At 41.3% G+C, this 26,825-nt stretch overlaps 1 protein-coding gene across 4 annotated transcripts in view; it reads left to right on the top strand.

The window, feature by feature from the left end:
* Positions 1-22,909, top strand: part of LOC115361783 (uncharacterized) — a 58,420-nt gene extending 35,511 nt beyond the window's left edge. The window contains exons 1-5 of one of the 4 annotated variants that reach the window (XM_030055413.1): positions 7,013-7,488; positions 19,218-19,733; positions 21,902-21,957; positions 22,153-22,182; positions 22,562-22,909. In XM_030055413.1, the coding sequence (XP_029911273.1) occupies positions 7,033-7,488; positions 19,218-19,733; positions 21,902-21,957; positions 22,153-22,182; positions 22,562-22,637 (1,134 nt within the window). In that variant the 5' untranslated portion in view covers positions 7,013-7,032 and the 3' untranslated portion in view covers positions 22,638-22,909. Of the gene's footprint in view, positions 1-7,012; positions 7,489-7,632; positions 8,098-9,960; positions 10,285-17,226; positions 17,706-19,217; positions 19,734-21,901; positions 21,958-22,152; positions 22,183-22,561 lie in introns of those variants that run through there. The other 3 variants (XM_030055412.1, XM_030055415.1, XM_030055414.1) reach the window with 3 other exon arrangements.
* The last annotated feature ends 3,916 nt before the right edge of the window (positions 22,910-26,825 follow it).

The following is a 26,825-nucleotide window of genomic DNA, read 5'->3' as shown; positions in this document are numbered from 1 at the left end:
AATTTACATTTTTAAAACAAATAATAATTTAAAATATTGTTAAATTATTTGAGTCACGCTTACTGGTAAACATCTACTCCTGCAAGATCATTTATTATGTTCTACAACTCATCAACATACACTAACACTACATACCAAGTGTTTGAGCAACATACTGTATCTCCTCTGGGCTACAAAAGGTGGTCCTAGCCATTTTTACCAGTCTTACAGCCATTTTAATTATCAATACCTATATTAATTTGTTGTCAAATGACACAATATAATACAAGTATTAATGTGTTGCATAACTAGACAGGCATGTAATTCAGTAACAGCTCAAAGTGCTTTTTAATAAAACTAACCAAATCAATATCGGATCGAATCGAATCAGATTGAATTGTGATAATCAATTCTGAATCTTGTGAATCGGAATCGAATCGATTCTTGAAATTTGAATCGATACCCAGCACTACTTCAGGTACCTAGTGCTGCAATGCGAGCCAGAGACACCTCCCTCTGCTAGTAATAACGCTGCTCCGTCTGTTAAAAAGGTGGTAACTTATGCAAATATTGAAATAATTATATTTAAAATGCAACCCATACATCGCTTCCGAAAATAAAAAAAAAGAATAAAATAAAATAAAATCCCTACCTACCCATCCTTCCCATGAATAAATAAAATAAAATAAATCCCCCCTACCCATCCTTAAAATGCTAAATAAAATAAAAAATAAAATAAAATAAATTCCCTACCTACTCATGCCCTTAAATGACAAGGAACCGGAACCCAAAGTTTTTTTTTGCTTGGCCTAAAGGCACGTCCATCCATTCCTGATCACCAGTTCAATAAAACTACACACAGGTCATGTGATTAGACATGGATTACTTTACTTACTTTTACTTTTTTTTTTGTCTGACTTTGATGTTGAATTTTTTTATGTACCAATTTCCAGAATGTGAGCTTCATCCAGAAGGAAAAGTAACAGGATGCACTAACAGCTGCTTCCTCTAACACTGTTGGTACAATCTGTTGTTACAGGCATGCAGTGATATGAAGTCCTGCATGTATTTGTCCTTTAGAGCTGTCCTCAGGTCTGTCTGCAGGGCTGGCAGCTCCTGACAGGAAACTGACTGATTACAACTCACTGTGTTTCACCTCCAAACAGCCTTTCCAACCCAAGATGGCATGTGTTACCCGCTGAAAAAGACAAAGCCCTGCTGGAAGAAGAGGAACATTGCGCATGGAAGGGCGCAAGGGCGTAATTTTGTCTAGAGCGCCAACACTGGGTTCACCAACACAGATTGGGTATTGATCAGTATGATCAGTAAATGTGAAGATGTGGCAGGAGAAACAGCCTTCATCAAAACTGTAAAGTTTGATTCATTTTTCTACTGATGACATTTAAATCATAAGAAAATCATTGTGGTACTTGTAATTATCTTTGTTCAGATCAGAAAAGCTTTACTGAGCACAGTTTTAGCTGTTTGCTGTGAGGGAGTCAGGCTGCTGGTTCTGCTAGTTCTGCTGCTTCTGCTGGTTCTGCTGGTTCTGCTGGTTCTGCTGGTTCTTGCTCTGTATTTTGCTGCCTGGTGTTTGTGTTGGATCAATCTGTTCTGTGATTGGTTGATTAGTTGGATCCAGGTGGGCTCAGGCTTCTGATGAAATGCTGTACAAATAAATCAGCTGCAACTTTCACATGTACTAAAATCGTATAGTAATAAGTAGATTTTTTTTTTTTTTTTTTTTTGATCAGCATGTAAAGTCGGTGTAGCAGGAGATCCTGTCTAGAGGCATCTGTTGTCACACCTCATGATTTTTTGTTTACTCAAATTTTATTTTCCTGTCTGTATATTTTATAATGAAAATGTGTTGATCAGTTTTAACACTTCCTCTGTTTTGCTGTCGTGCAAATAAACTTCATACCTGAAAGGAAACGTGCTTCTCTCTGTTTTGATCTGACATCAGATGTGACGGGACAGTCAATATGGAGATAATTGTATGTGCTGATTGAGATAGGAGCATTGAATAGTGTTTTTTGTGGGTATTTATTGCATTATTAATGTGCCTGAAATTCTGGACACTCCACAGAGATATTCACAAACCAACATAGAAGATTTGATGATGAATGATGATGAAGCCCTAGGATTTTTTTTAATGTGGGAAAGGTAAAGCCTCTTTTGATTTTTAGCATATGTCACTGCATGTATGACTGCCTCAAGAATTTCAGAATTAACTTTACGTTGTCCAGATTCTATCTTGTTAATGAGGCTTGCAGAGGAGATTTTCTGTTGTTGTCCTATTTCTCCAATCTGTTTCAGGGAATCGACAAGTGACGGGAGATGCTGCAGATACTGCTGAAACAACACAGAGTCATCATCATCCTCTGTGTCTTCTAATGTCTTCTCAGCCAATCTGATTAGTGCACAATGAGTTTGGCTCACAGACCCTCCTGAAGGCTCACTACATTTTAGATGTTCATAGATGGTGATGAGCTCTGGCTTCTCCATGGTCAGCACTACTCGGCTCTATAATTCCCCCCTTCTCACTGGTGCTGATTCAGGTTTGCCTCTTTGAAATGGATCACTGGTTGGATCCTCCTCCTGGCTGGCTCACCAAAATATATTGCGGGACTCACAGTGATGCTCACTCAGGCTCAAACTTGTGCTAGACATTTATTTTTACACCTGTAAGATATGGAACTATCAGTGTAAGGTGACAATCACTACTCTTGCACAATGTATGTGCTCATCTTACACTGGAACCTCATTAAATGGTTAAATCACACAAAATAAACCAGTGCATCTGGCACCACTCGGCATCCTCCTCATCACATTTCTGGTACACCTATAATTACATTATAATGTTGTTATCCTGTTTCTGTGTTAGTACTGTGTAATTTGTGTTCTGTTCTGTGCTTTCAACATCCACTGCACGTCTGTCCGTCCTGGGGAGGAATCCATCCTCTATTGCTCTCCTGAGGATTCTTCCTATTTTTCTCCCTGTTATAGGGTTTTTTAGGGAGTTGTTCCTCATCCAATGTGAGGCTCTAAGGACAGAGGATGTTGAGGCAAATTTGTAATTTGTGATACTGGGGTATATAAAGAAAAAACTGACTTGAGTTGACTAGCACAGTTTCACAAACACCACCTTGTGATGCATTTTGCATGTCAAGCACAAAATGACTTGGCAAGGTAATCAGTCTCAAAGCCTTAAATCCATCCCAAGCAGTAACATGCACTCACACACACGCACACACACACACACACACACACACACACAGAGAGAGAGAGAGAGAGAGAGAGAGACAGAGAGTTATGACAAGTGAGCATTCCAGTACAAAGAGAATGTAAACAGAAGACTTCCGTAGAGAAGAGGCAGTGCCTCTGACAGGGGTGGATCCTTTCTCTTTGCCAGGTTGTTCAAGTTCAAAGTTAGATGTTTTGCTTGTTGGTTTGATGACTAATCTTAAAGTAATGTTGCCTCGCCTGCCCATAAACATTTTCCAGCTAGCTAAGATAACAGCAGACCAGCTAATCCAGCAACAGTTGTGCTATGATAGTCACTGAATTGTAGTTATTTTTAGGGTAATTCATATATTATAATGGTAGATGCTATTCACACCCAGGTGTCAGTAGCCAACCCTGTTATGTGCACCTGTGGTGGAAAAGCCAGTGTGCCTCTTTACAGCCAGGTGTATGTAGCATGGCAGAGACAGTTTGTACCTGTGTGTCCAGGCACACATAAGAACTGTGGTGATTTACACCATTCAGCTATATGTTCCAGGTGTATTACTGCAGTCTCTGTGTATGTCACTACTACTAAAAATACCCAGAAAACACAACATTAGTTCTACCTATTGTGAGTGACTTTTTTCACAGCACTATATTCACACTTTGGCACTGGGCTGCGAGCATATAACATACACACTTACTCAGTCATGTATGTCACAAGAACCAGTCATGTTCAGATCATAAAATTCACCTTTGAAACTTTGATAATATGTGTGTTGTTTAAATACACAATGAGCATTCAACAGCTGTGAAAGTTGAAAAACAAAACAAAACAATGAAAATATCATCATGCCTAGGCGGATCATCAGACTTAAAATTTAGGATGAAATTGTAGATTCAAAAAAGAACTAAATGTGAAAAAAAAGAACAAAGAGAAAAAAAACCCACATCAGTACTAGTGGAAGTCTCTCAGTCAAGGGCAGATCTAATATAATACAGTACAGCAGCTCGCCAGACATTTGTGGCTCTTTGCCAGAAGTCATGTGGCTTTTGACAGACACCAACAACTACTATGGAAATTTACCTTCAGGACAGGTATAAACAGATACAATACAGGATAAATCAGTGGACAACACAGGGCAAGAATGGGTTCAAGTGCTGACTACTGAGGTAAAAGTGGAATAGAAATCCACTTCTGTCTGGGGGTCCCTTCTGATTATCACCTGTCTTCTTCATCCTAGCCACATCTTCCGTAAACCTAACATCCAATTCCATTGCTATGCAGATGACACCCAGCTCTACCTGTCCTCCAAACCTGCCTTCTCCCTCCTCCCCACCTTCCTCTGCCTACAGAAAATCAAGTCCTGGTTCTCTTGCATCTTCCTCAAACTCCACAGCAATAAAACCGAGGTTCTCCTAATAGGCACCAAATCCCCCCTGACAAAACATGACAGTTTTATCATTACCTATCTCTATCATCATTCCAAGCTCACATCAGTAATGTCACTCGGTCTACATATTACCATTTATGTAACATTAATCGCACACCTAACAGTACTGGCATTCTTATTCGTGCCCTGGTCACATCCCACATCGATTACTGTCACTCACTTCTGTTTAGTCTCCTTCTCATCTGGAAACCCCAACCTGTCCAGAACTGTGCCTCTCTCATCCTCGCCAGAACCTCCTCCGTTACTGACATCGCTCCTGTCCTTCAACAGCCTCGCTGGCTGCCGGTCAAACGTCGCATTGACTTCAGGATTCTGCTCCTCACCTTTAAGGCCGTCCATAACCTCGCACCTCCATCCCTTTCTGAACTCCTCGCTCCTCATTCCCTCTCTGAACTCCTTGCTCCTCTGTCCCTCTCTGAACTCCTCCACACCAACACCCCCACCCGGCCTCTCAGGTCTTCTTCCTCCATCGACCTCACTGTAACACCATTATTATTTACATCCACACTCTCCGACCTGCTCCTGCGTCTCCTCCCCTTCATAGTCCTACCCGTTCTGACTCCAACCCCTGTCTCCTGCTCCTTGTCTGCCCTCCTCACCCCTGGACTCTGCTCACATAAGCACCCCGCAGCTTGGATCCTCTGCTTACCTAGGTTGGTTTAACCCTCACCTAGATCAGATAAACCATCCTCCTCGCCTTCAAATAAACCATCACTTTGGCGTCAGTCCAGTCTGTGTTTTGTGTGTTGGTTCACCTCCCCAGTAGCCCTCTAACAACTGGCCATATGTACAGTCTTTACCTGGTTGCTTTTGTTTCTCACTGTAAGGTTGCCAAACTGGGTTAAACAGAATTCGACAACGAAAATAAAACTCAACTTCCTGATTCCAAGATTAGCCCATTAGTCACACAGAGGAATGTTCACAGCAACATTTTCCTCAGATTAAATCAGCAGAAACTTCCTTGTTAATCGTTTCGGTTACAAACAGGTAGAATGAGATAAAAGCAGACATAACACTGTGAGCCACTGTGTAGTATTTGTTGTTCTGACGCATGATGAATTGTTAGAGGATACAAAAACACCTGTAAATGTCTTATAAATGATTCAGTAATACATTTTCACATCATTTAGAACAGATAAGGAACAGACCTCATTCAAACTATATATCAGCAATTCATTAGGTAAACACTTACTAATTATTTATTCATACTAAGTCATAATTAACTAATCATTTACAAGGTGTGATGACCCCTCCCCCTCTGGGTTCTGGGCCTGGGTTGTCTTTGTTCCCTGTGTAGGAGGCCTGCAGTTAGGAGTGGCAGAGGTGGCCCAGGTAGATGAGCCACACCTGCACCTACTTCCACTAATTGCTTCTCACTGCTATATAAGAGTCTGACTGGAACAGTTCTCTCTCTCTCCCTGCTGACAAGATGGATTTGGTTTTGGTTGTGGCATATTCTCTTTGGCTGATTTTGATTGGCATCTTGACTACAGCTTTTGTTCACACATGCATACACCAGATATAAATATATATTTTTTGTACAGGGTTAACTGTCATAAATTAAATTTATTTTGTTAAAACCTGTAAGTATCTGTGTGGTCTCCCCTGTTTTTGTCTGGACTTTGAGCCGGTTCATGACAACGGTGTATTAATGTTTCGTTCATGATTTCTTCATCATTACCTAATGTCTTGTACATTATTTACTAATGATCATCATTATAAATACTACAACAGTTAGTTCTGGTGCTGCAGTCTGATTGGACAAGAGGTGTTCAGAGAACGAATCACAGCCGTGCTGATAATCAGTACAACAACACTGCCTCTCATGTGATGTCACTTGTTACCATACCATTTTGCCTCTGTATTTATTTACCTTTGTATTAAGTTCCTATTTATTTATTTTCCTATTTATGTCCCCCATTTTATTCATGCATTCTTAAATTTTAAAAGTATTTAATTATTTCTGTATTGATTTCGCAATACATTTCCCCAATTTATTTCCCTTAACTAATTTATTCCTGTATTAATGCATTTCTTTGACACCAAGAGAAAGTTATGAATGAGCATGCTTAAGGGGCAAAATGGTATGAAAATTAGAAAATAGAAATACAGCTATGGTCTTATGTATGAGTTATTAAAGACAGTCCTCTTGACTGAACTTTGGCTAAAGCTCCATATCGTGCAATATCAGCATGCAGATGCTTTCCTGCAAAAACAAGAAAGGTGTGGTTTCTAATGCAAAAATCTGATAAGACAGAGCCTGTAATTGCACAGCCCAGCAGCTAGCTCAACTGCCAAACAAAAAGTGTGTTTTCTCTGATTGCCTGTTGAGTGTGAAGCTGCAGCTGAGAGCAGACACAGGGACCTCAACATGGGGAGCTTAGGAGTTGCATCTAATAGGTTTATGGATCATGCTTCCAAAACAGTCAGCATCATTGTGATTGTTTCTTACCATGTTGTGCTGCATCTGGACTTACCGTGCAGTTGTAAACCAGGAATGAATCAGTGCAATGTCTATATGGTTGTGCCATTTTTTATAATATTTTTCGTGATACTCTGGACAGACATTTCATGTCAAACCACGCTGAGATATACATGTAAAAACTTTCGGTGCAAGTTTTGTTGTGTTTTACTGAAGAACACACTCAAGGCGGTTTGTATCGGTCTTCTGTGGGTGGTCTCTGTATTAATTGATGGAGACTGGTTTGTGTGCTGTGAGAATGATCAGTCACCAAAGCAGATAGTACTGGCCTGCAAAGTCAAGAACAAGAGCAACCTCACATCTGAGGAACAAGAAATTATCACTGAGCTCAAAGGAAAATCACTGGTGAGTGTTTCTCATGTTTTCTGTAATCATAGTGTAAGTGTTATTCCTAAAAGTGCAACTGATGAAGTAGATTCATTTATTGTTATTGGAAGTGCACAATAATACTGTGTTAATGCAACATGTTCTTTAATGCTTCTTTTTCAGTGGTGGGGCTTATCTATCATCTTAGTTATCTGCAGTTTGGGGGCCTTTGGTAGCGGAATTTACTCCTGTCTTTCATCATGCAGTAAGTGCTGTCAAAAACTGAAGGAATGCTGTCAAAACCCCAAGAAATGCTGTAAAAATCCGTGTGAATGCTGTCACACACAGCATGAGATTGAGGAACTGATTTTGGAAGAGTGTGAAAATCAACTGAAGGACCGTGTGATAAAAGCAACAGGCTTGATGCTGACCAGCAGACTCCCTAAGGATTGGGAAGAAGAAGTGGAGAAGAAATCGGAGGAGAAATTGAAGAACAAGAAATCGCAGAATAGGAAATCACAGAACAGGAAAATGGAGAAGTGTTTTGCCATCGTTGATGAAACTGTCAAAGACATTTATGTTTTGCTGAATGACCAGATGGAGATGACAGAGTCAAAGCCAGCAGAGGGACCAGCAGCAGACAGAGGGGTAAGAACCAATCTACATGTCTTGGCTCCTTGTTGACTTTTGGATGTCTGTCCTGCTGAGTGCTGCTGCTCTGTAGTTTTTGGGCTGAGACGTTTCACAGAGTTGAGGGTGTGGACCGAGCAGAGGACAGCGGTGAGGAGACGGAGGAGACGCTGACAGTTTATCAGACACACAGAGGCACAGTGTGGCTGCCTGTGGCTGTTCTTTCGTGGCTGATGAGAGATGGTGTTGATAATGACTTGTATTCTGTATTAGGTTAACGTTGCTCATACCAGATATTTAGTTGTATTAATATTAATTAATATTTAGTAAATCACTGAATGTCAGTTGGAACACGCAGCAGGCAGCATCACAACATTTAATTTAATGGTAATTTATTCTGAGAATGCTGATGTTTATAAGCACTGAGCAGCGGGTGCTGAATATAATGTCTGGTGTCCATAATGCATTTTAAAAAGGGTATTATCATAATATTTACAGCATGTATATCTGCAGTGTTGTGCACTGTTATGTTAAGGACGCTCACAAACTGGGGAGCTGAGGCAAACTAGCATCGGATCTTAACACCTCATTCCCATTCCCACAACATTCCCTTCAGCAGCAGCAGTGCCAAAGGAAGTTCCAACTGTCTGAGGCTCATGACGAGCTGTTTGTGTTGGTGGATGAGGCCAGACTGTCCAGCCTGTCTCTGCTGTGTGTTCAGCGGGATATGTAACAATGACCAAGACAAGGTTAGGGTTAGGGTTAGAGTTAGGGTTAGGCAGGTTTTCCACCATGAAGAGGCTTGTGAGCCTGAGGGTTTTGTGCAGTATCTTAGCTGTTCTGAGGACTGCGCTCTTCTGGACAGAGATCTCAGATGTTTTTCCTGGGATCTGCTGCAGCCACTCTACCAGTTTGGGGGTCACAGCCCCGGGAGCCCCCCTCCTGGAACCGCAACCTTATTTTGGTGGTGGGGTTTGCATACCCTTGTGAACCTGGGAGTTGTGCTGTCAGGAGAATGGTGTTCCTGCTCGTGACTCCCATGGCAGAGAGGTCTCAGGCGAGGGGCCAGACAAAGAGCAGTTCAGAAGACCCCTATAAGGAGTCTTACAAGTGTCGGGGGCACCTCACCCGAATTAGAGAGACTGGGGTCCTTTCCTGGGTGAACGCCTAGGTGAACGCCTGATGGCCGGACCAGCCACGGGGTCCCACCGGGCTCAGCCTGAACAGGTCCCGTGGGGCCGCCCTCTCGTGGACCCACCACCTGCGAGAGGAGTAGTAGGGGCTGGGTGCAATGCCACAGGGGAGATGGGATGGGCCGGGTTCTGGACCTATAGTACAGAAACTGGCTTTTAGAACATGGATTGTCACCTCTCGGGGGTGGGGTGGTGGGTCACTCAGTCAGCCCCTGATTGAGTGCCGTTATGTTGGAGTTTGTCTCGGTGGACAACAGGGTCACCTCCCTGCGCCTTTGGGTAACGGAGGGCAAATCTCTGACTGTTGTGGCAGTGTAAGTGCCGAATAGCAGTTTGGAGTACCCAGTCTTCCTAGAAACACTGGAAAGTGTCCTAGAAAGGCCCCATCTGGGAACAAAAGGCTTCAGTTTGCTGTAAATTTAATGTTATGGAGCCTCTTCATGAGTGCTCCTGTACTGACAGTCAGCGAGTTTTATCACTGCTATATTTTTTTAACTGTATGCACACTGAATTTTTGTTAATCTACCAGAGGTATGAATGTTTTTTTCTTCTTATGTTGAGGGAGTTTTGAGGGACCATAGGACTCACAGAGGAAGCTAAAACTATTTCGATAAGGTTTGAGTTTTGGTTATGATTATTTTCTGAAAATGAAATCTTCTGCACATTTAAATATATTTCTTTTATACAGGAGCCGCAAAGTGAAGGCGAGTCAGTTCCATTACTTCCAAAAAGATGAAGAAGAGAAAACCCAGTAATTAATCAGCACACGATTCATAGAGGAACGTCTGTGATGGATACATCACAGACTATACAACAACAACTACAACACACACACACACACACACACACACGCACACACACACACACACACACACACACACACACACACACACACACACACACACACATTACTGGTTCACCAAAACAGACTGGGTATTGATCAGTATGATCAGTAAATGTGAAGATGTGGCAGGAGAAACAGCATTCATAAAAACTGTTAAATTTGATTCATTTTTCTACTGATGGCATTTAAATCATAAGAAAATCATAGTGAACAGTTTTACCTGTTTGCTGTGAGGGAGTCAGGCTGCTGTGTTCTGCTGGAACTGGTTTTGCTGGTTCTGCTGGTTCTTGATCCAGATTCCTCTAGATCAGGGGTGTCAAACTGGTGCCATGGAGGGCCGAGAGGCTGCAGGTTTTCATTCCAACCAACAACTCCACCAGGTGATTTCACTGATTAGTCCCTCCTCTCTGCTTGGAGGTGGGGTGATCAGTGAAATCACCTGGAGGAGTTTTCGGTTGGAATGAAAACCTGCAGCCTCTCGGCCCTCCATGGCACCAGTTTGACACCCCTGCTCTAGATCCTGTCTAGAGGAATCTGTTGTCACATCTCATGATTTTTTGTTTGCTCAAATTTTATTTTTCTTGTCTGTATAGTTTATAATGAAATTGTATTGATCAGTTTTAATGACACTTGCTATGTTTTATTGTCGTGCAAATAAACTTCATACCATGAAAGGAAACATATTTCTGTGTTGTGACAGTGCTGAGAAATCTTCTGTGGTGGGAAAACTTCTCAAATCATCTGCTGAAGAAAAAACAGCAGTTCCACAGAGTAACAACACTCCATTGACACATTTACTGAAATTAAAGTATACGGTAAATAGCAGTAAAATGCACTTCAGTGAGAAAAGTAAAAGCAGATGTCATTGGTTTACCAGAATAGATCGGGCATCGATCAGTAAATGTGTGTATCGATCAGCAGCTGTGTGGCAGGAGAAACAGCATGCATCTAAACTGTGAAATTGTGATGTCATTTAAACTGAATAAATAATTTTCTTTGTGCATGTGCAGAAAGGTTTTTATTGTCTGTGCTGAGTCACTCCCTCGCCTGTGATACTGCTTAAATATGAATAAATAAATTATGGCTGTGAGATGTAAACTTTATGATATTTGTACTTAACTTTTACACTCACGCCTTGTGCATTAATGCCACTAATTTGGCTATTATAGATGCACAGCACTTGTTATGTGGCCTGTTCCCCTCATTAGACAAAGTAATTATGGAAATATGGCATTTTAGATAATACTTTGACATATAGATTATATTTTGCAGCCTTAACTGCATCTTGAGGTCACAGAAATGTGTTGTTCTGGACTTCAAATGAAAGAAAACAGGGAGCTCTTAGTCACAATGCTGCCATCTAGTGGCGGATCAGAGAAGAACGCGGCTCGTCAGGCTGCAGAGAAGCAGCAGAGCAGCGCTCTGCAGACAGGTTGTTGTTTCATGACACATTTCAGCTTAGAAACTCTGCTTTTCCACTTTTCCACACGAGAGAAAACTTTCACATAAATAAAGAGTTGAGATCAGAGCTGGAGCCACTGGGAAACATCTGGTTTGGACAGAGAGGAAGAGGAGAGCAAGGAGCAGAGGAAGAGGAAGACGAGCTAGTGGACAAAGAAGTCTTTAAGCCAAACCAACAAAGAAGGAGAGACTTTTTTTTTTTTTTCTAGCACAAATGTCTTTGATTTCTTCTTCTGTGATCTTGTTGTTTGAGGAGAATTATAGCAGAACATGTTGAGATTAAAAAAACAAACCAAAACAAAACTTTTTCCTTATATTTGCACTGATAGTGTGTTATGTTCAGAATACGAGGTATAGATGTTTTTTTTTTGTTGTTGTTTTTTTATGTTGAGGGAGTTTTGAGGGACCAATGGGCTCAAAGAGGCCGCTAAAACTATTTATATAAGTTTTGAGTTTTGGTTATGATTATTTTCTGAAATAAATATATTTATTTTGTACAGGAGCCACCAAATGAAGGCGAGTCAGTTCAGTTACAGGTACGTGCGTCCGTCCATTCCTGATCACCTTTTCTGTTGTTGTACAAATAAACTTCATACCTGAAAGGAATTGTATTTCTATGTCCCTCCATGTTTCTTTCGTTGTCACTGCTCTCTGTTGTGACTGTGCTGGGAAATCTTCTGTGGTGTGAAAACTTCTCAAATCATCTGCTGAAGAAAAACAGCAGTGCCACAGAGTAAAAACACTGCACTGACATCTTTACTGACATTAAAGTATAAAACACGTAGCAGTAAAATTTGTTAAGGTAACAAAAGTAAGAGCAGATGCTCTTGATTTTATCAAATTAGTGGCAGAAGAAACAGCTTGCACCAAAACTGTGAAATGTGATTTATTCCTTGACTGATGTCATTTAAAATGAATAAGTAATTTTCTTTATGTATGTGCAGAAAAGGTTTTTATTGTGTGTTGGGCTGGTGGGCCGGGCTGTGCAGGACTGATTGATTATTGATCAGTTAGATGGAGGTAGACTCATGATGTGTGGATTCCTTTAAGATGTGCTTGTGATGAAGGTCTGTAGAACTTACACAATACAATACAATACAATACGCTTCCAATGATGTATAACAAAGAATAATGGAAATGATTTTTAACCTTTGTCAGATAGTGATGCCAGTGCAACAGTTAAAAAATCTATAGTCCTATTTTATTTTATCTTTTCTCAAACATTTTTTTTTCCTTGAGTGTTTCATTTCTTTAAGTATTATTATTGAATTGCATAACATTGAACTGAAATAATACTGATCCATCAAGCCTGCAGGAAAAAGAGGAACACTGACCACAACACCACACACACCCTCTGAAAACGGTTGGATCATGACACGTATTCTGAGATGTAGATTTTATATTTTATTCTACATGTTACTGTTATATATTTTTTTCTCCTTAATGCAATGTTATTTTTCAGATTTTTTTTACTCTGTTAATATTGTTAATGTTGCTACAGTCCTGAGAGCCAGTCCGGGTGTATCATGTGACCCTATAAAGACGTGTCAGCCACCTGCTGTCACACCTGAGGAAGACTGAAGTGTTGACTTGTTTTATTTAAGTTTCAGTTTATGAGACTGTCTTCATGATCTCCTCATACCTTCCCTCTGACGCTCCTGCAGTTTGCAATAAAGTTGTCATACACACACACACACACACACACACACATACACATAAGTGGCGCCGCACGAGGTGGCAGCCTGTTGCAGCAGCTCCCGTGTGTGTCTTAGTTTTTGTATTTTTTCTTTTGTAATTTCTGTACTGCCACCTGCATTTTTCTACCAGTCATTGTCTAATCACTAGAGACAACGACTTTTTCTCTCTTTTTAACTTTCTGGCCGTTTTTTTTGACACTTTTGCACTTATGGCAGTGGAGGGTCACAGACGCGACGGCGAGTGCATTGTTTACACTCACCACCAGCTGATTGCGCTGCGTAAACCTGTGCTGCTGCCCAGAGCGAGGCCTGACATCCCGGAGGAGCTGCGGAGGAGGCGCCGGGGGTGCAGAGCTGGAGCCAAACTTACTGCCAACTTTCCACCAGTAGGTTGACTGCCCCACCAGAGAAAATAAAACCTTGGATCTGCTGTATGCAAACACCAGTGATGCATACAACACCACAGCCCTTCCTCCCCTTGGCAGATCGGATCACAACCTGGTCCTGTTAACCCCCAAGTATGTCCCCCTTTTTAGGAGGCAGCCTGTTCACACCAGGACGGTGAGGAGGTGGACTCAGGAGGCTGCTGAGGCACTGCAGGACTGCTTTGAGATAACGGACTGGGATGTACTCTGTGAGCCACACGGGGAGGACATCAACAACATGATGGACTGCATCACAGAATACATCAGGTTCTGTGAACACACCACCATGCCAACCCGGACTGTACGCTGCTACCCCAACAACAAGCCATGGATCACCAGCGACCTGAAAGCACTCCTCAACAAGAAGAAGAGGGCTTTCAGGTCTGGAGACAGAGAGGAACTGAGGAGAGTGCAGCACGAACTCAGGGAGAAATTGAGGGGGTGCAATGACAGCTACAGGAGGAAGCTGGAGGCCAAACTCCAGCAGAACAACGTGAGGGATGTGTGGACTGGGATGAAGCAGATCACAGGATGTAAAGGGAGACAAAGGCAACCATCAGGCAGCTGCTGATGGAAGATGTCCTGCCTGGTTCCTGTCCCAAAGAAGTCGACTCCATCGGACCTCAATGACTACCGACCAGTTGCCCTCACATCTCATCTGATGAAGGTGCTGGAGAGGCTGGTCTTGGCCCACCTGAGGCCGCAGGTGAAGGAGCTGCTAGACCCTCTACAGTTTGCTTACCAGCCCCATTTGGGAGTTGACGACGCCGTCATCTACCTGCTGCAACGAGCTCATATGCATCTGGATGGTGGTGGCAGCACTGTGAGAATCACATTCTTTGATTTCTCCAGTGCTTTTAACACCATCCAGCCACTGCTGCTGGGTGAGATGCTGCGGGTGATGGGTGTCGACACCTCCATTGTCTCCTGGATTACTGACTACCAGACAGGCAGGCCACAGTTTGTCCGTCTGGGCAGTATTCTGTCTGACGCGGTGGTCAGTGATACAGGAGCTCCACAGGGGACTGTGCTGTCCCCTTTCCTTTTCACCTTATACACCACAGACTTTCAGTACAACTCCGAGTCATGCCACCTGCAGAAATTTTCTGATGACTCGGCTGTTGTCGGGTGTATAAGTGAGGGAAGGGAAGGGGAGTACAGAGCAGTGGTGGATAACTTTGTGGAGTGGGCTGGACGCAATCACCTGAGGCTGAATGTCAACAAGACCAGAGAGCTGGTGATCAACTTCAGGAAGAAGAGGAAGCCTTCACAGCCACTGTGTATTCTGGGAGAGGATGTGGAGGAGGTGGAGGACTACAAGTACCTGGGCGTCAACATCAACAACAGACTGGACTGGAAGTCCAACACCGAAGCTGTGTACAAGAAGGGGATGAGCAGACTCTACTTCCTGAGGAAGCTGAGATCCTTCAATGTGTGCAGCAAGATGTTGGAGATGTTCTATCAGTCTGTTGTGGCCAGCGTACTCTTCTTCACCGTGGTTTGTTGGGGGAGCAGCATCGGAGCCAGCGACACCAACAGACTCAATAAACTGATCAGGAGGGCTGGCTCCGTGATTGGCTGCAAACTGGACACTGTGGAGGCTGTGGTGGAGAGGAGGACCCTGAACAAACTGTTATCCATCATGGATAACCCAGATCACCCTCTCCACCACACACACACACACACACACACACACACACACACCACACACACACACACACACTGGACAGACAGCGGAGCTCCTTCTCCAACAGACTGTTACAGCTCCGCTGTCGAAGGGACAGATACAGGAAATCATTCCTGCCACAAGCATCACACTGTACAACAAATCACATCTGTCAGAGAGAGACTTGCAACTGTCTGCTGTATAGTTCTGGTTTTAACACTCCATTACCCAGCACCTGAACTGTTTATTTATTATCCATTACCCAGCACCTTAACTGTTTATTTATTATTTATTATCTATATATTACATCCTAGGTTAATATACATTCACACTGTTTTTCAGACTGGAGGGGAAGGGATGATTCCTTAAGAGGCTGAATCAAGTTGGTTAGTTCCTGAATCCCAGTACCGGGCGTCGGGTTCTGCCACTTGGTTCTTGGTTTCGTGGTTTCATGCTAACTCTCCTTATCTATACAATCATGTATATGCTTCAATTCCATCTGTATATTTCATATTCATTACTATCTGTATATTTCACATCTCATATCTCTTTTTCTTAGGTTAGCCCTTATTGCATATTTTTAGTTTTTAGTCTTTATAGTCTTTATTATATATATTTAGCCTTTATTCTATTTTATTTAACTTTATTATATGTTTCTACTGTTGCTGCTGGAACTTACAGTAAAGAATTGCATCCAAACTCAGAGAGACTTTGAAGTGAATTTTACTGTATTGATGGCAAAAACTGAAATACTGTAATTCACATACAGTTTTACAGTTTATAGGCCCCTTTTTTGTAGGTGCATACTGATTGATTGGTGAATGGTGATTGGTGGAAAGGGTAGTGATGCAGGTGCACTAGTGATTTCACAGTGATGCATGTCATTTCTATTAGCTGTGAGCAGATGTTTTGCTTTTGACTACCACAGTGAAGTCAGTGGAGTCAGGGCCATGTAAATGACACATGTTAGAAGTGTTGTGCAAAAGTACAAAATACAATATTTTATTTTTGTCTATTTTCTGGGCTTACAGTGTTATTTACAGTACTGTGGTAGCATAAATCTTGGGACATGTTTTGTTGTGATTGGCCATGTTGACTAATTTTGAGTGTATAATAAGAAATAAATCATATTTTCAGTAGTCTGCATTATATATCTTTGTATATGACTGTATATTTGCACATTCTCTGTGTACTTCACTTACAGCAGGCTAATCACTGAGAGGTAGAATTGCTAAAAGGTCAAGGTCAAGGTTTCTTTATTAGTACCAGAAGGTAAATTTGTTGTGCAGACAGGAACTCAGCAATCTCAATATAACATCACAGACACACAAAACATCAAAACAGACAAATCATACAATAGAAAAACAATGCCATCATCACAGAATATAAAAGTGCCTGGACATCTCCATGGATCCTACTACAGTTCAATATGATCAAAATTGTTCACATTGTGGCCCTACTCTTCAGCATTACAATTGCTGTGGGTACAAAACTATTTCTGTATCGTTTTAGCCTACCCTTAGGGACCACAAAGCGACAGCCAGAACGAAGGAGCTGAAACTCACTATGCAAAGGATGTGAACAGTCATGCTTGAAGTTTGAAGTTAAACACAGCTGTGTGTAACTGATTCAGACAGAATGAAGCCTTATGAAATGTGTGTGTTTCATATGGTAACATGATATGGTTTTGACGATTTGACGTGTTCTGCATGTTGTGTGTGTGGATGTGCTAATTGTGTGTAGAGTTTTGAAAATCGTGCCTAAGCAATCATAACAAACTGTGATACAAAAACAGGAAGAGTGTGGTTTCCTGTCAGCACATGTTCAGTGTGAAGCTGCAGGAGTGGAGAGACACGGGGACTTGAGCTGAACATGGAGAGCTTAAAGATTACATTGAATAAATTTACTGATCATATTTCTAGAACAGCCAGCATCTACGTCTCCATCATTCTGATTTTTTCTTACCATATTGTGCTGCATCTGGACTTACCATGCACTTGTAAACCAAGAAGGAGACAGTGTGTCGTCTACATGGCTCTGCCATTTTTTATAATATTTTTAGTGATACTGTGGACGGACAGAGCATGTTACAGAGCGCTGAAATATACATGTCAACATCATTCGGGCGTGTTTCATTTTGTTTTAGTTAAGAATATCTTCAAAGCAACTTCTATAGGTCTTACATGGGTGGCATCTGTATTAATTGATGGAGACTGGTTTGTGTGCTGTGAGAACGATCAGTCACCAGAGCAGATAGTACTGGCCTGCAAAGCCAAGAACAGGAGCAACCTCTTACCCAAGGAACAACAAATTATTACTGACCTCAAAGGCACATCATTGGTGAGTGTTTGTCTTGTTTTCTTAAGTCATAGTGGTACCTCTGCATGCAGAGCACATTTCATAGGACTTGATCCCATTCACCCACTTAATTCATATTTCACACCCCTTCCATCTGGCCGACAATAGGGGAGAGTGGGGTAAATAGTGCCAATTTTTACTTAAAGTGCCTTTAAAGTGAGGGGATTACAGTAATGCCTCCAACTAAAATATGCACATATAGTTTAAGATGTTGTACATCCCTGGGAACAATCACTTTGGATCTTTTATAAACTGTTTGAGAAATACAGCTTTCGAAAAAAAAGTGGTTTCGTGGCACAACTTGCCCCCAGTGCGGGGTAAATTGTGCCATTAGAGAGAATACACTGGGGTAAATTGTGCCATTAATAATTGAAGTAAAACAGATCATTTTAATCTCACAAATGATAATGCTATATAAAAGCAAAACAAATTCAATACAAAATGATTTATTTAACATTTATTTATTATTTTAACAAGATCACAGGCCACTTTTCTATAACAAGGCCTAGCGCCACATGAACACATACCCAGAACAAAATAAAAAATCCAAAATGAGCACCTGCAAATCATCTTCATCTGAATCTGAATAGTTTTAGTGATCAAAGGTAAGAAGACAATGTACAATAACAATAAAATACAATAAAGTAATATATAGTATATAATCACAAGTTGTGCCACTGGTACAATTTACCCCAGGCCCTTTGGCACAAATTACCCCAAGCCCACCATTTTGAAAAAAATGCATCCCCCAGCTGTTTTGAGCTAACATCATGCTAACTGTATAGACTCATGGTGTAGCTTACTAAAGTACTAAAACCTGTGTGAACTGTTTTCAAAGTTTTCTATAATTGCTCAAACACAGCAATCAAAAAACCTTGATCATGGAAATTTTACTTTGGAGGGCAAAAAAATGTTTTTTGAACTTAAATGTGCTTACCTCTCAAGCCATGCGTCTCCCTTCTTTGCAGAGTTAGTGAAATGGATGCCTCTTCAAAAATATGTGGTCACATGACCAACTTCTTCTATGGTTTTCTAGATAACAGGGGTAGCACTACTTGCCCCTTGGCACAAATTACCCCACTCTCCCCTACAGGTCGTTGGCCTGGAAGAAAATAAAATTCAACAAAAGTTTCATCCTATATGCCATAACTGAACTGAACAAGAAAATGAAAAGACTGTAACTGTGGCGAAATGTATATGTATGGTGGCGGGTATGCGCTTATGGTATTGTATTGGTATGGTATTGTATTGGTTGGTGTTCTCTCTGTAATGTTGTCTGTGTAATCCTCGTGGCTGTACGGAAATGAAAACAATTATCCTGAAAAAGGACAATAAAATCTATCTATCTATCTATCTATCTATCTATCTATCTATCTATCTATCTATCATCCCTTTACTCAACAGTGGGACTGATGAAGTAGATTCACGTGTGTTGCTGGAAGTGCACAATAATACTGTGTTAATGCAACATGTTCTTTAATGCTTCTTTTTCAGGAGCGGGGCCTATATGTCCTCTTAGGTATCTGCATTTTGGGTGTTTTTGGAGGTGGGCTTTACTCCTGTCTGTCATCATGCTGTAAACGGATGGACTGCTGTAGTCGATGCTGCAAATCCCTGTGTGGATGCTGTAGTTGTTGCTTTAACACACAGCATGAAGTTAATGAACTGATTCTGGAAGAGTGGGAAAATCAACTGAAGGACGGTGTGAAAAAAGCAACAGACAGGACACTGACCAACAAACTCAAAGAGGATAAGAAAACGGGGAAATGCTTTGACTATGTTGATGAAATAAGCAAAGATCCAAAACTATTGCTTTTGGCTAAACCACAAGAAAAAGAAGTAGAAACAAAAAAAGAAGAAAAACAAGGAGGAAAAAGAGAAGAAGGAAAAGAAGGAGAAGGAGAAGAAGAAGAACAGCACAAGCAACAAGATGATGATGGGAAAAGTCAACCATCAGCTCTACAACAAACCAGTGGACAACGTCCAGCTGAACCAGCAGCACGACATGAGGTAAGAGACAGTGTACACATCTTGTCAGCCTCATCAGTCAACATCATGACATTTAGTTTTATTTTATTCTGAGAACGCTGATGTTCACAAGTACTGAGCAGCTGGAGCTGAATCTAGAGTGTCTGGTGTCCATCATGAATTATGCAAAGGATATTGTCATAATATTTACAGCATGTATATCTGCAGTGTTGCACATGAACACGTTAAAAGAACAGCGTTCACTGAACATGCTCATATTTTTGATGAACGGTGAACTGAACGGCTGTTTCTGCAGCTAATGAAAGTGAATGTGAGCATGTTAAGTCTGGTGAGAGTTAATGACACTGTTATGTTAATGACACTGTTATGTTAATGACTGTTATGTTACTGTTATGTTAAGGACTGTTATGTTAATGACTGCTATGTTAATGACTGTTATGTTAATGACTGCTATGTTAATGACACTGATATGTTAATGACTGTTATGTTACTGTTATGTTAAGGACTGTTATGTTAATGACAATGTTATGTTAATGACACTGTCATGTTAATGACTGCTATGTTAATGACTGTTGTGTTAATGACTGTTATGTTAATGACACTGATATGTTAATGACTGTTATGTTAATGACTGTTATGTTAATGACACTGATATGTTAATGACTGTTATGTTAATGACTGTTATGTTAATGACGCTCACAAACTGTTTTAGGGCAGCCAAGGCAAACTAGCATTGGATCTTAACACCTCATTCCCATTCCCACAACTTTCCCATCAGCAGCGGCAGCACCAAAGGCCGTCTGAGGCTCATGACGAGCTGTTTGTGTTGGTGGATGAGGCCAGACTGTCCAGCCTGTCTCAGCTGACACTGACCAAGACAAAGAGCGTTTCTCAATTTGCGTTGTTGTCTGTTCTTGTGTTCTTGTGAAACGTCATCAGTCCTGTTCCAATTCAAAGATTCCCGGATGTGTTCTTGCTCCGCCCCTTTTAGCGAGGAGGCATCAGTCGGTGACTTGTGTGGACTTGGAGCAGCCAGGTATCCCAGCATGCATTTGGCACCAACCAGCAGGGATGGCAGCAACTCCTGAGGAGAGAACTCATGACTGTAAAACTGATAAATTATCTCAAGAAAATGAGAATGAGGCAGAGTTGTAGTCATTATTATAAAATCAACATACGCTCTCTGAGCTGTAGGCTGTAATTAATTAAATTAAATTAACTAAATTAAATGGAATTTATTTATGAAAACGGAGGAGGCAGGGCAGTGTTTATATCATTTTTATTTTTTATTGTAAACACTACAGCAGATCTGGTTAAATATTGCCCAGACAGTTGAGATGAGAAGTCATCAAGTTGCTGCTGTTCCAACTGCAGAACGACCGTATGTCCTCCAAGTCTGTTTTCCCAAGTCGACCTCAACAAGTCCCAACTTCAAAGTTCACAAGTCCGAACTTGGCGAACTTGGTAATAAGAAGACTTTACAATAACAGTACAACAATTAACGTTACTTAACGTTAGTTAATGCCGTAAAGGTTAATTAATGGTTAATTAACTGTTATTTAAGGATTATTATGGCATTTACTAATGTTAATATCTACAATAACCCTTAGATAACATATAAATTAATACCTTAGCATGAACAGCATTAGTAAATGATTCGTAGACACATTAGTTAACGGTTAGTTAACTGTTACTTAATGCTTATTGTGGCATTAACTAACCTTAATTGTTGTACTATTATTGTAAAGTGTTACCGTTATTTATTACTTGTGTCATTATGTGTTCTACAGTACTACAATGCCACATGGCACAAGAATTTGACCATGATTTTAAAATCTAAATTGCAACATCTGTTCAAAGAGTGTAGGACAACCTCTTGAGACACTTCATGAATCAGCCATGACACCTCACTGAGGCTGACCAACAACACCATCTCTAACCCCGACCATGTTCTGAACAGTGAAGATGTCCAGCTGCCATCAAACTGCTGAAGCTCCCTGATATGGGACTACATATTATCCTCAGTGACTGAGGTGTTATGGAAATGTGCTCGTTGTTGTTTCTCGTCTTAATTTCTTTTCTTTTTTTTTTTTTTTTGTTGTGTGCTGTTACAAATGGAGCTGCTGTTGATGCACAAAAAAAAAAAAAAAACAGTAAAAGTATTATCTATCTGTCTGTGTTGTCATCAGGCTGCCGGCGATCCCCATCAACAGGCGCGGTCCTCGTTGGGGCAACATCCGAGCAAGTATGGCTCTGATTGATTGGTTGATCGATTGATTGATTGATTGATGCCTTTATTGTCATTTTTTATGCATTTGCATATATACAAAACAAAATTGTGTTTCTCACCCATAAAAAATTATAAAACCCCACATTTTTAGATAAGATTTGAGTTTTGGTTATGCTTATTTTGTGAAATAAATATATTTCTTTTGTACAGGAGCCTCCAAACGAATCAGATCGGTCTGGGGTAAGTGCATCCCTCCATTCCTGATCACCTGTTCACTCACATGTGATGTCACATGTCATGTGATGACACATGGATTACTTTACCAAAACACAGTGTGGTTTGACTTTGATGGTGATTTTTTATGTCCCAAAATCCAGAATGTGAGCTTCATCCAGAAGGAAAAGTAACAGGATGCACTAACAGCTGCTTCCTCTAACACTGTTGGTACAATCTGTTGTAACTGGCCTGCATGCAGTGATATGAAGTCCTGCATGTGTGTGTCCTGCATCTGTCCTGCATCTGTCCTGCATTAGAGCTGTCCTCAGGTCTGTCTGCAGGGCTGGCAGCTCCTGACAGGAAACTCACTGATTACAACTCACTGTGTTTCACCTCCAAACAGCCTTTCCAACCCAAGACGCCGTGATTCATCACCTGGCGAAGACATAGACCTGCTGGAAAAAGAGGAACGTACATGATGGACACACACACACACACACACACACACGTTACTGGTTCACCAACACAGATTGGGTATTGATCAGTATGATCAGTAAATGTGAAGATGTGGCAGGAGAAACAGCATTCATCAAAACTGTAAAGTTTGATTCATTTTTCTACTGATGACATTTAAAAATTATTGCTCTGTATTTTGCTGCCTGGTGTTTGTGTTGGATCGTTCTGCTCTGTGATTGGTTGATTAGTTGGATCCAGGTGGGCTCAGGCTTCTAATGAAGTGCTGTACAAATAAATCAGCTGCAACTTTCACATGTGCTGTAATGTCAATATAATCATAAGTAGAATATCATTTTTTTAGCTTTTGATCAGCATGTAAAGTCGGTGTGTCTAGAGGAATCTCGTCACACTTCAGGATTTTTTGTTTGCTCAAATTTTATTTTCCTGTCTGTATATTTTATAATGAAATTGTATTGATCACAATTGTATTGATATTAATCACACTTCCCCTGTTTTGTTGTTTTGCAAATAAACATCATACCATGAAACATATTTCTCTCTGTTGTGACTGTGCTGGGAAATCTTCTGTGGTGGGAAAACTTCTCAAATCATCTGCTGAAGAAAAAACAGCAGTACCACAGAGTAACAGCACTCCACTGATATCTTTACTGAAATTAAAGTATACAGTAAATAGCAGTAAAATGCACTTCAGTGAGGAAAGTAAAAGCAGATGTCACTGGTTTACCAGAATAGATTGGGCACAATGCTGCCATCTAGTGGCGGATCAGAGAAGAACGCGGCTCATCAGGCTGCAGAGAAGCAGCAGCGTCTGCCAGGCCTCTGAGCTGCAGCCGCTCTCTCTCCTCCTGAAACACCAAACCACAGAGACAGCCCGGCTCAGCGCTCTGCAGACAGGTTGTTGTTTCATGACACATTTCAGCTTAGAAACTCTGCTTTTCCACTTTTCCACACGAGAGAAAACTTTCACATAAATAAAGAGTTGAGATCAGAGCTGGAGCCGCTGGGGAACATCTGGTTTGGACAGAGAGGAAGAGGAGAGCGAGGAGAGGAGAAAGAGGAAGACGAGCTGAGGAACAAAGAAGTCTGTTAGCCAAACCAACAAAGAAGGAGAGATTTTGCCAATTGTTTTTTTTTTTTTTCTAGCACAAATGTTTTTAATTTCTTCTTCTGCGATCTTGTTGTTTGAGAAGAATTATAGCAAAACATGTTGAGATTAAAACAAAACAAAACTTTCTCCTTATATTTGCACTGATGGTGTGTTATGTGTGTGTGTGTTTGTATGTAAACTGCAGAAACGTTTCTCAGTACTTAGTTGAAGCACCTTTGGCAGCGATTACAGCCTTGAGTCTTTTTAGGTATGATGCAACAAGCTCTGCAAACCTGGACTGGGGGATTTCCTGCCGTTCTTTGCAGATCCTCTCAGGCTCGGTCAGGTTGGATGGGGAGCGTCGGTGGGCGGCCATGTTCAGGTCTCTGCAGAGATGTTGGACAGGGTTCAGGTCAGGGCTCTGGGCCACTCTAGGACCTTCACAGAGTCCCTAAGCCTCTCCTGTGATGTCTTGGCTGTGAGCTCAGGGTCACTGTCATGCTGGAAGGTGAACCTTCGGCCCAGTCTGAGGTCCTGAGCTGTGCAACAGCTTTTCACTGAGGAGATCTCAGGACTTTGATCCATTCAGCTTCCCCTCAGTCCTGACCAGTCTCCCAGTCCCTGCTGCTGGAAAACACCAGTCTGATGCTGGTTTCCTCCAGACATTTGGAACTGAGGCCAAACAGTTCAATCTTGGTTTCATCAGACCAGAGATTCTTGTTTCTCACAGTCCTTCAGCTGCTTTTCTGCAAACTCAGCACCTTCCATGAGTTTTGCTCTGAGTAGAGGCTTCTGTCCAGCCGCTCTGCCATAAAGCCCAGATCAGTGGAAGCTACAGTGATGGTTGTCCCTCTGGAGCTTTGTCCCGTCTCCACGCAGGATCTCTGGAGCTCAGTCACAGTGACCATCAGGTTCTTGGTAACCTTTCTTTCTAAGGCCCTTCGCCCATGATGGCTCAGTTTGGCCGGCACCCAGCTCTTGGAAGAGTCCTGGTTGTGCCAAACTTCTTCCATTTGAAAATCATGGAGGCCTCTGAGCTCTTGGGATCTTTCAGTGCAGCACAATTTTTTGGTAGCCTTCCCCAGACCTGTGCCTTGCAGCAGTCCTGTCTCTGAGCTCTGCAGGCAGCTCCTCTGACCTCATGGTTTCTGCTCTGATATGCATGTCAGCTGTGAGGCCTTCTACAGAGAGCTGTGGGCCTTTCCAAATCATGTCCAATCAATTTAATTGACCACAGGTGGACTCTAATCAAGGTATAGGAACATCTCAGCAACCATCAAGAGAAATGGGAGGCACCTGAGCTAAATTTCAAGTATTGTTGCAAAGGGTCTGATTTCAATGTCATATTTCAGTTTTTTCTTTTCAATGAATTTACAAAACAATTTCAAAAATTCTGTTTTCACTTTGTCTTGATAGAGTACTCGTTGTAGATTGAGAGAAAAAATGAATTTAAAAGATTGTAGCATCAGACTGCAACATAACAAAAGTGAAAAAGTGAAGGGGGCCTGAATACTTTCTGAATGCACTGAATTAACGAGGAGCTGGTGGCTCTAATTAACTGCTTTTACTCATTTTACTGTTATCAAGTAGCTTTTTGTGTGTTTTTCACTTTTCGAGTTTTGTACTTCACTACATTTTAACTCATACCCATTACAGAGAAGACTGTGTATTTCAAACCCACATGATCCACCTTGTGAATAAGACAGCTGTGACGGAGCCAGGCTAACGACTCCCATAGACTTCAAGTCTTTATGCTAAGCTAACAGGAAATGCAACACATAGGACCTGAACCAGTGGACGTCCAGAGGAGAAAATGGTGTCCAACATCTGGTCTCAGTCTGGGGAAGATGGGAAAATGAGCATGTTGTTGAGCCTCCTGATCCCAGTGAGGTGATCTGGTGCGCCACCTGGAGGAGAAAACAAGGAACACCATAGACGAGGCACTCTGATTTCTGTTGTCTTTATTAGTGGAATGGAATATACACCTCTGTGCTTTAATGCTGTTTTCTCCTCTCCTCCTGCCCTCCTGCTGTATTCTCTCCTCTGCTCTCTTCATCTCTGTCAGTCTGCTCACTGCTCCCCCTCTGGCCTGGAGGCTGAACTGCAGGTCGCCCTGCACTGCTGCTGCTGCATGTCAGGTGCTGTTTGCTCATCAAAATCCCTGTTTCTGTTTTTTCAGTCTCAGGACGAGAACGATGTGCTCTGTGATGTTTTTCAAATTAATGTGTTTGGTCGTTGATTCATTTATTTATTTTTTGAGTTAATTGTGAGGAGGGGAGCAGGTGCATTCCCCCCCCCCCCCCCCCCCCCCCCCCCCACCCCCAGCAGGACAAACACCACCTGACACGAGACGCTGCTCCTTCACTGAGAAACTGAATTTGAACACAACAAAGACGCCGGACACCTTAAGCTCCCGTCCAGGCCGCGATAAACAGTGCAGGTTTACCCACAATTCTCTGCAGACGCCATGAACCTGGACAGATTCAACTTTACAGGAAATCTAGTTTTAAATAAAATAAAATAAAATAAAGAAAATATTACAGTATCTCTTTTGATTCGATTCTTAATAGTTCAAACAAAATAATTTCTTTTACAGTATGTACAATTTTGAAAGTCAATATAAATACAATAACATCAACAATACAACCAAAAAAAAAAAAGAAAAGAAAAAATGTTAATATTTCCAAAATAATAATTACAATTTTCATTTTTTATACCCTCCTCTGTCACTGATTTTAAGTACATTTCAGTCCTGATCACTTACAAAAATACAGATAACTGAATCCTAAACAGTGTGGGCAACGGTCTAAATTATAATCTAAATCTAAATTATAACCTCAGTGCTAATAATCAAACCCTTTTGCAGATACTGAGCATGAAGAACTTTTTTTTTTTTTTTTTTTGCTGCTGCTGCTGTTCTGAAATGAGTTCACAAACACATTATAACTGACTCACAGATTAAATTAGATTCCATTAGAGCAGCTCAGACTCATCCTCAAGTGGAAACCGGGGCGTTGGCTTCATAAAATAAACAGAAGTGACATGTAGAAATGAAAAATATTAAATTTTTCAGTCATTTATTTACTTAATATGCTGTAGCTTG

Source organism: Myripristis murdjan, chromosome 7 (genome assembly GCF_902150065.1).
Source record: "Myripristis murdjan chromosome 7, fMyrMur1.1, whole genome shotgun sequence".
In the NCBI taxonomy this organism is placed as follows: domain Eukaryota; kingdom Metazoa; phylum Chordata; class Actinopteri; order Holocentriformes; family Holocentridae; genus Myripristis; species Myripristis murdjan.
The sequence above is the reverse complement of the archived record's forward strand: the minus strand, read 5'-3'. Positions and strand labels throughout refer to the sequence as shown.